At 34.3% G+C, this 10,000-nt stretch overlaps 2 protein-coding genes across 3 annotated transcripts in view; one reads left to right on the forward strand and one right to left on the reverse strand.

The window, feature by feature from the left end:
* Positions 1-10,000, forward strand: part of LOC145263803 (UPF0415 protein C7orf25 homolog) — a 707,479-nt gene that overhangs the window by 213,199 nt on the left and 484,280 nt on the right. The window lies entirely within an intron of this gene.
* Positions 1-10,000, reverse strand: part of LOC145263804 (uncharacterized) — a 188,378-nt gene that overhangs the window by 73,894 nt on the left and 104,484 nt on the right. Inside the window, exon 1 of one of the 2 annotated variants that reach the window (XM_080120867.1) lies at positions 8,727-8,977. The exons of the other annotated variant lie outside the window; for it this stretch is intronic. Within the exon in view, the coding sequence (XP_079976993.1) occupies positions 8,727-8,787 (61 nt within the window). The 5' untranslated portion in view covers positions 8,788-8,977. Of the gene's footprint in view, positions 1-8,726; positions 8,978-10,000 lie in introns of those variants that run through there. 2 annotated transcript variants of the gene reach the window in all.

The following is a 10,000-nucleotide window of genomic DNA, read 5'->3' on the forward strand; positions in this document are numbered from 1 at the left end:
GCTTTTTGGAGGATTGCTATGGAAAATAAAAGTCTGAGAGTGAATGCTATGAAGATTAAAGTTTGTAGAAGAATGTTCCTCTCCTCAGTTTGTAGGAAGAGAGTCAGGCTAGGGTTAGTCTGGCGCAGTTTGATATTTTGTGCAACTCATAAGCATTGAGTAGACAAGAAGTCTTTTTGCTTTTTTTTTTTTTTTTGTTACGAGGGTAAGTGGGTGTCACTGCTTATCAAGTCCAAAAATCCACTCAAGGATAAAAGTTAATTAGTGCCAGGTGACCGGTGAGAGAATGATCGCTAATCGTGGAACTTGAGTAGTGTTTGATTAATTAAGAGGACGGCTCAATAAGAACTTGCTTACATTAGACTTGAAAACGACCATGTTATAGTCAGCTGGGAAGCAGCCCCACGGTATTGTGTTCCATAGACCGGACAGTTCCAGGGAAGAAACTTAGCTTGTGGAACTCTTGTTTAGTTTTAGGCACAGATAGAGTATAACGGAAATTGTTGGCAGTTGTTGTAGAGGGACGAGTGTTTGTTGCAAATGGAGGAGAACCAGTCGAGCACCTGCTATGGAAATAGTGATAGGACACAAATAGACTTGCTATGTCTAAAGAGTGAAAGAGAAAGAGAGGAAATATAATTATAGGTAGGTTGAGAGAGGATAACCCGTTTGTGTGCAAGACAGTGGAGGTGGATGAGAATTCAGATGTGGAGAAAGTATATTTGGATGGTGAAACTACCTTTGGAGAACAGGGTGCAGTACCTGTTAGCGTGATTACAAGAAGCAAGGTTGGATGTTCAAAGAACGTTTGCCATTACTAACCAGCAGAGCATCACCACTGTCGACCATGAGAAGAGTTTATCGTGTATGTGTGTGCAGTGTAATGATGTATGGAAATAAAATCTGACTAGTGAGAGTTGAAGACATGCGTTGCATGGAGATGAATGTATAATGTGGGGTGCGGGTAGGGTAAGTTCAGGGAACTTCTGTCATTGCTAACCAACAGAGCATTGCCATTATCAACCAAGAAAAGATCCTATCAGATATATGTTTATAATGATGATGTATGGATGTGAAACCTGGCCAGTGAGGGTTGAGGACATGCGTTGCTTGATAGAAATGATGCGAGAATTATACAGTTGATGTGTAAAATGAACCTTCAAAACAGTGAGCAGAAAATACAGTACTTGTTCATATTATCATATATTTATGAACGTGTCCCCCTTAAATATCCTGACTATGTGGAAGAAAGTTTGAAACGTCATTGGCTTGAAATCTAAAAATACCAACAACAAAGCGTTCTGAATTCTACCTGGAGATGACAACGCAATAATTCGAGAAGTTCAAAACAAGAAAAAATGTTATAAAAATTAATGTAAAAGTATGGCATCAGCAGTCATGTGCAAATGACCAAGCCGTGTAAGAATACAATAAAATGTTTTTAAAAACAAATCTGATTGGGGATCGCCTGTGAATTTAAAATTCCCTTGACACTTTCTGTTTCGGAGGAAGCCAGTTCAACAGACCTAGGATAAATGCTGTATAGCAAACAACAAAACATGTACACTCACACACACAATTTTTCTCTGTCTTTGAAAATTTCTTCTAACAATATAAGATGTCCCCAAACAGGCACTTTTAAATTATATATATATATATATATATATATATATATATATATATATATATATATATATATGACTACTTCATTCAATCAGATAAACTAATATACAAAAGTATAAATTTATGCGTAAACTTGAAGGGTTTACTCCAACAATGCTCAATATGTAAGTAGAGCTAGGTAATAAGTTATAAAATATATATGGTGATTAAGCTACACAGAATATTCCGTGTTTCATCTACGCTGGGATTCATCAGGCTGATGAATCCTAGCATAGATGAAGCCCGGTATATTCTGTGTAGCATAATCGCCATATATATTTTATAACTTACTATATATATATATATATATATATATATATATATATATATATTATACTAGCATGGGTGCCCGGCGTTGCCCGAGTGTTTTGAGGTATATGCTGAGCAAAAAAAAAAAAGTAAATTTTTTTAAAACTTTGACCCCTATTATGACCCCTTAAAATGTATTGTTTTGGGCTCAAATCAAGTTATTAAGTTAGATCCATGTCCAAGAAATCTATATCTAAAATATCAAGTGTTTAGACCGAAAATTGTCGGAGGAGTTTGGTAGAGTTCTCAAAGGTCAAATCGTTGAATTTTGACCCCTTAATCGCAAAATTTCTGTCCGAAAACCGACCACATCGATTTTCACAAATCTCAGTACCCTGTATATCGAATTTCGAGTCTGTAGACTTAAAATTGACAGAGTTATTGCATAGGGAAATGTACACACACAGACACACACAAACACTTTCACTTTTATATATATATATATATATATATATATATATATATTAGTAATCTAACAATTCCAGTATTTCTCCGATTTGATACAATAATTTTGTACTAAATTCCTGATCCTGATTCTTTATTAATCTCCAAATATTTAACAATAAAGTTATTTTTCCCCCCGATTACTGTAAAAGCACATTTTAATGTGCATATATTTTTTCCAAACGTAAAAACATACTTGTGTGTGTGGGATGATCTATAGATATTAGTTTTACTGGTTGTTTGAAATCAATAAATATTGATTATTTCATTATTACTACTAGCGGAGGAAAATTTTGTTTTAAAAAAAAAAAAAAAAAAAAAGAATCGTTTTTGACATCGGAAAATGGGCACAAATATTTCGGATACTCACAAAAGTCCCGATTTTTCTGATTCTGATTAATCGTCCCAACATTAATATATATATATATATATATATATATATATATATATATATATATATATATATTCAGACATTTCCACCGCTCAGAAACATGTCACCAAAACAGACTGCGAAAATGCTTTTATACATTCTGAACACATTTTAATTATTTACACTTTGAATACTTTCTGAAGAGGACGCTTCACAAGAACGTGTGAAACGCGTAAAAAACTATTTCAATGATTTCAAAACATTATTACAATTATCTAAATATGATACCTTTTTTAAATGAAAAATCAAAACGCGGAATAATAAAATAATGTTAAAAAATACATAGCAATTGTTGGTAACCTTTCTCAAATATATAAGTATCGTATCTGTTCTATTCTTGTTCAAAGAAAGATACATTCTTTTAAACTGAGTCATTTTTATTTTTTTGTGCAAAACCAAACTTTCCTTTTTTTCAGTGAGCTTAATTTTTCCCCCACATAAGAAAAACGGCCTTGTGTCTTCCTATATCCTTGTACCAAGGCAAATAAATTGATATTCTGTTCTACTCTTGAGCAAGCAATGTAATGGATAGACCAGCAGGGAAATTATCCATAATTAGTTGTGTAGGTGTGACTCTTTGAAAAGCTTTGATATCAGGCTCTTGAGAAAACAATGGCGCCAGATTGCCCTGCACAGTGAAACTGCAATTAGCAAGAGTGTCCCCCTTTTCTTTAGAACAGAAAAAAGATTGCAGGAGCATAAAGAAAACGTGAGCTTTGTAATTCAAGAATAGGCCCCTTTGTTCTTCATGCCAACGACCCACATGGTGCCTGCGGGAAAGCCTTCCGAGTTTTCATCGTACTGATTGGCCATAAGTAGACAGACATTGTATATTGGTTTCTTCTACAATTTCATCTTCTTGGTCATCTTGAACAATAATTACATGTGTGCATACAACTGTATTGCATCGTCTGCAATGCATATATATATATTACGATAGAAAAATGCGAGCATGAAAAGTAATATATGGTTAAGCTTAAACATGGAAAAGTAAAGGACTAGTTGTTAAAACTGGTTGGTTGGTTGGTTGTTTTTGTTTTACGGCATATCAACCCTTTTCGGGTTATTTAATGCCGAATCCAAAGATTTTGAAGAAAATCTTTTTAGTAGAATATATTTGTTGTTTTCAAGTCGGTTTCTATTTAACCCATAGTTGGAACCCTAACAGGTACTACCACTCCGGGTCAGAGTGGACCTGGGAGCAATGGTAATTAAAGGGTGGCTCCACACTCCCCAAAGCCCACAAGCTGGGGCCTCACAACTGGATATAGTTTAAGGTCATATCCAGGACCCCCATTGAGGGACTTTTACCCTCTGCAGGGGGGCAGTCGGTGTATTCTAATGCCCCACCGACAGGGCCTGTTAAAACTGGATAAAAAAAGGACAAGATATTCTAGTAAAAAATATAATAAATTTATAACTTAAAATATTGTAGCATTAAGAAAAGAACAAGGTATTCTAGTAAAAAATATAATAAATTTATAACTTGTGTAGGCATATGAAAGCATTAAGAATTGATTATATAATGTTATAAATTGAATTAAAAAAAAAATTCTGACTGCTGCAATATTTTAAGTTATAAATTTATTATATTTTTTTTTACTAGAATATCCTGTCCTTTTCTTTTCCAGTTTTAATAACTACTCCTTTACTTTTCTATGTTTAAGCTTAACCATATTACTTTTCATGCTCGCATTTTTCTATTGTAATCCATGATTTTTCCAGGCTTCCAATAAATTCACTTGTTCTTTGTTTAATTTCAGTCTTATTTTTTTGCCCCCATAAACACATGTAATAACAATTTACGGCACTCGTCTGCTTTCAGTAAAATACCCCAATTATCTCCCTTTCATGTTTTCATTAGTGAATTAGTGACAACAGTAGTCACTGAAGCGACATGGTTGATATGGAAACCAGTCATACAACGCGCCGCTCACCTCCTTACATATTTTTTATGGTTTTGAACACCAGTAAATTCATCATAACTTTTGTTTTATATATTATTTTAGTTGGAATTCATTATTGAGATGAGTATTATTTATTAATTTATTTTTATTGTGGATTATTATCCTTATCTTTCTTAGTTGTTGTTTCATGACGTTTCGGCCAACTATTCCTCTGGCCTTCGTCAGGTGGTAACCGTGATGGGATAGGAACTCCGAATCTCCCAACTGCATCCTCAGCAATCACTGCAATCGTAGTTGTTGTCGTCTCACCACGTTTTCGTCAAGTAAGCCTCTGGCCGGCTTTGGGTAGGATTGAAACAATTCTCACCTGGAACCGTAGAGATTCAACGCCTCTATCACTGCGCCATGGGCTCCGAAGGGCGATGAAGGTTGGATATTTTGGCCTTATAAATCCGCGTTTATTCATTATCTGATCTTTCATGGTTAGTTCCGTACCGAATGGTATATATATTATTTTAGTTCAGTTATTTACAGAAAGTTTAGATGAAGTAAGTTATCGGTACCGTTGGTTTCAAATCTAATAATAGGTGACCGTTTCAGATACCCATATTAAGCTCTCTTCAGCCAATACTTTTTAAAAATTTTTTTACAAACGCATAACTACTTATCAAGGCCCAGAGACCACTCGAGGATAAGGATTAAGAGTCTACAGTAGTCAATTGGACAATATAGTAATCGTTATTAATGGAAATTTGGTAAATTTGTTTACTTAAGTGGAACGGCTCATGAAGAATTTGTTTACGTTGGATTTGAAGACAACCACATTGTAGTCAGCTGGAAAGCAGGAAAAACGGAAGACAGTTCCACAGGCGTGCAGTTCTAAGAAAGAAGTTTTGTTCATGGAATCTACGTTTAGGTTTAGACACAGATAAAGAGTGGGGGGGGGAATTATTGATAGTGTTTTCTGCTAGACAAGTGTTTCTTGTGAAAGTTTGGCGAGGGGGGACCATAGATTGAAGCTCAGTCGAGCACTTTCCATGAAAATAACGATAAAGCAAAGACAAACTCGCAACATCTCTTCTGTGAGAAAGAGGTTGCAGGGATGTTGCCACATCTGGGCAGGAGTTGCTTAGTGCACCCTATCTTGCCTTCATAAAGTTCAAAACCGGCTTCAAAACCTAGTAGGTGATGCCCTTTTCTCTCTTTTTGGTCCCCCCCCCCCCGATTTATCGGAGAGGGATATATGTTTTCAGTGGCGTCCATACTTCCGTGTGTCTGTTAGTCCGGACTATTGCCAGATAACTGTCCATTAGTTTTTCCTGAAATTTTGACATAAATTGTACTTCATTAAAAAAAACCTTTTTACAAAAATTCCCGTTGCGCCCACAGGGGCTCAAAAGAGGTAAAAAATGCCCCCAAATGGCCCAAAATTACGCATTTTGCCCCATAACTTTTGATCCATCCATTAGATTTTTTTGAAACTTGGTCAAAATGTGGAGTCCATTGTTCTTAATATAAATCCAGTATGGATGACCCTGGCAAAATTCTGGTTCGCATCCCTGGGGACTTTTAGTGCTAAAACCGCCCCTTTTTGTGGCTCTTTTTTCATATTTCTCAACAAAAACTTGATATGTCTGATTATATAGTGGTTTTTCACGATATTCAACTCAAATATACATGTGTTAAGGCTTGAAACTGCACTGTTATCCATTTACACTGGGATTTGGTATCCCCAGGGGCTCAAAAAGGTCAAAAATGCCCCAAAATGGCCCAAAATAACACTTTTTGCCCCATAGCGTTTGATTCATCCATTAGGTTTTCCTGAAACTTGGCCAAAATGTGAAGGCCAATGTGGTTCATATAAATGCAGTATGCGTGACCCTGGCAAAATTCTGGTTTGCATCCCTCTAGGACTTTTAGGGCTAAAAATCATGCCTTTTTAGAGCTCTTTTTTCATATTACTCAAGAACTTGATGTCTATGTCTATATAGTAGTTTTCCACGGTGCTGAATTCAAATATACATGTCTTAAGGCATGAAACTGCATCATTTGTCCATTTTCACTGGGATTTGACGTTCTCAGGAGCTCAAAAGGGGTCACAAAATTGTAAAAAATGACACTTTTTACCCTATAACTTTTGTCCCAGCCATTAGATTTTTCTGAAACTTGTCGAAAATGTGAAGGCAAGGTTGGCCCTTCACATTCATCATTTCTTCACTGTTTTTTTGTGGTGTCATCTCACATGAAGCACAAGAGGGGAACCATGCACGTGCGGCTTGTTTTTTTTTTGGTTTTTTTTTTTTACATAGGTCACCACTTATCAAGGCCCAGAGACCACTCAAGGATAAGGGTTAAAGAGTTTACAGGAGTCAATGGGACAATATCGGAGTAATTGTTAATAATGAAAATTTTGTAAATTGGATTACTTAAGAGGAATGGCCCATCAAGAACTTATTTATGTTGGACTTGAAGACGACCATATTGTAGTTAGCTAGAAAGCGGTAAACAGAAGAGAGTTCCATAGGTGTGCAGTTCTAAGAAAAAAGTTTTGTTCATGGAATCTACATTTAGGTTTAGGCACAGATAAGGAATGAGGGAAATTATTAATAGTGTTTTCAGCTAGATGAGAGTTTTTTGTGAAAGTTTGATGAGGGGGGGGGATTATAGATTGAAGCTCAGACGAGCATTTGCCATGAAAATAACGATACAGCAGAAACAAACTCATAACATCTCTTCTGTGAGAAAGAGGTTGCAGGGACGAGAAAAGGGCATCCCCTACTAGGCTACGAATTCTATTTCGAACTCTGTTAAGGGAGGATAAGGTACCTGGCTCCTATACAGATAGAGAATCGTCTCAGCAGTGTGATATCTACTGGATCGATAGAAGAATCGCACCATTTTTCCAACGGATTTTATGTACATCTTCCCTGCAACTTCTTTCCCACAGAAGAGATGTTGCGAGCATGTCTCAGGTCTACCATTATTTTCATGGCAAGTGCTCGTCTGAGCTCTAATCTATGGTCTCTCCTTGCCAAAATTTCACAAATAACAAAAACATTCGATTAGCTACAGCCCCCACCAACAATTTCCGCCACTCTCTATCTGTGCCTAAATCTAAACACAGATTCCATGAACAAAGCTTCTGTGGAAGACTGTTCTGCTGGTCCGTTTCTTTGCCAATTATAATATGGTAACCTTCAAGTCCAATGAAAACAAGTTCTTGTAGAGCCGTTCCCTTAAATAATCTAAATTCTACCCAATCTACACCATCAACGATTACTACATTACCACCTTACATTCATTAAGTCTCATCCTCGAGTGGCCTTCGTGTCTTGATAAGTGGTGACTCCCTTATAAAAGAAAAAACTGTATACAAAAAGTTGTATTAAAAAAAAGTTATATTAAAAACACTATTAAAAAAAGCCCTATTAAAAAAAACTATTTAAAAAAGCTTTATTAGAAAACTATTTAAAAAAGCTTTATTAGAAAACTATTTAAAAAAGCTTTATTAAAAAACTATTTAAAAAAGCTGTATTGGAAAACTATTTAAAAAAAAGCTGTATTAAAAAACTATTAAAAAAAAGCTGTATTAAAAACTATTAAAAAAAAGCTGTATTAAAAAAATTATTGAAAAAACAGTATTAAAAAAACTATTAAAAAGCCCTGTTAAAAAAACTTAAAAAATGTATTAAAAACTATTAAAGAAGCTGTAATGAAAAAGCTGTATTAAAAAAACTCTTAAAAAAGCTGTATTAAAAAAACTCTTAAAAAAAGTTCTATTAAAAAAAACTCTTAAAAAAAGTTCTATTAAAAAAGCTGAATCAAAAAAACTGTATTAAAAATATATTAAGAAAACTGTATATAAAAAAACTGTATTAAAAAAAAAAAGACTGATGAAAGAGGATGAAATGCTTTTGATATATATAGCGAAACAAAAACACATAAAAAAAAAATAGCGTAGTAAATCCAATTACCTCCAAATCTGCCTATAAAGATGACGTGACAGGTTGAGCTGTCATATTTATTTTGGCGCATCCAAAGATAAAAGTGATGGACAATTATCGAATGTTTCCAAAAAGTTTTTGTAATTTCTGCATTTCCACAATTCTATACGTTGACATTCTCCGAAATTAGAACTCTTGGAAATTTCCCAATAAAACCTGACTTTCATTTCTATTGGAAAAATCCAGACATAAATTTGACTCGGGAATGTTATAAGAGAAACGTAGAGGAATGTTGATCGGAAGAGACATGTGACGCGTTTAGTTAAAAATCATGATTATCAGAACAAAACAACGGTAGGAATGTATGTGGGTGCGTGTAACGTTTTATAATTTTTTTTTTAATTATATTTTTATCAGTTTGTTCAAGCTGGAGATGGGGCATCCTACCGGATGCATAACATTCACCCGCCATCTCATATATATATATATATATATATATATATATATATATATATATATACTAGCAGAAGTACCCGTCGTTGACTGGGTTCAAAAACAGCCTACATCGTGATTGATGAAAGTATGATAGGTTATGAAAAGGAGGGGGTTGTACAGGGATAGGTTTGGATAATCAAAAATTTTACCCTAAGCAAAATATGATGAAAGTAAAGATAATTTTCGCGAAAATATATTTTTTTTATCAACTTTGTTTCCATTCGTAGTCAAGAGTGACCAATAAAATGATGTTTCCTTACAAAGAGAAAATGTTATATATATAATAATATAAATATACAAGAAATAAATGTTACCATAGTCAATAAAAGTTACTTTTATCGTAGAAAAGTTCATTGGTTTGTATTTTCATGTCGTTTATAAAAAAAAAAAATTTTTAATTCACGAAACGGTTTAAAAAAAAAAATCAGAATGGCAGCGACTTTAAAATGAAGAGCCCCGTTTTCAATTTGAAGGAGCCCCACTTGAGCATTCTGTGTTAACAATTTAAGACAGTTCCGTCAATGTAAGGAATATTTATAAACATATTTTAATGTTTTCCGTTATTTTGTGCTTGAGGAATATTCGATCATGGCATGTGTAGTTTATATAAAAATTCATTTAAGTAGTTATCGCCTCAAATTTCGTTTTAATTTCAGTTCGCTTAACATTAAAAACTATTTCAAAACAAAAAACAAAACATGAACTGAACTTTTATTGACTATGGTAACATTTATTTCTTATATATTTATTTTTTTGGGTAGTCGTTTGTTGGCTTTTCTGCTAAACACTCTTACTAAATAATATCGATG

This window comes from Euprymna scolopes, chromosome 39 (assembly GCF_053919585.1).
Source record: "Euprymna scolopes isolate OS-2025 chromosome 39, ASM5391958v1, whole genome shotgun sequence".
Taxonomy (NCBI): domain Eukaryota; kingdom Metazoa; phylum Mollusca; class Cephalopoda; order Sepiida; family Sepiolidae; genus Euprymna; species Euprymna scolopes.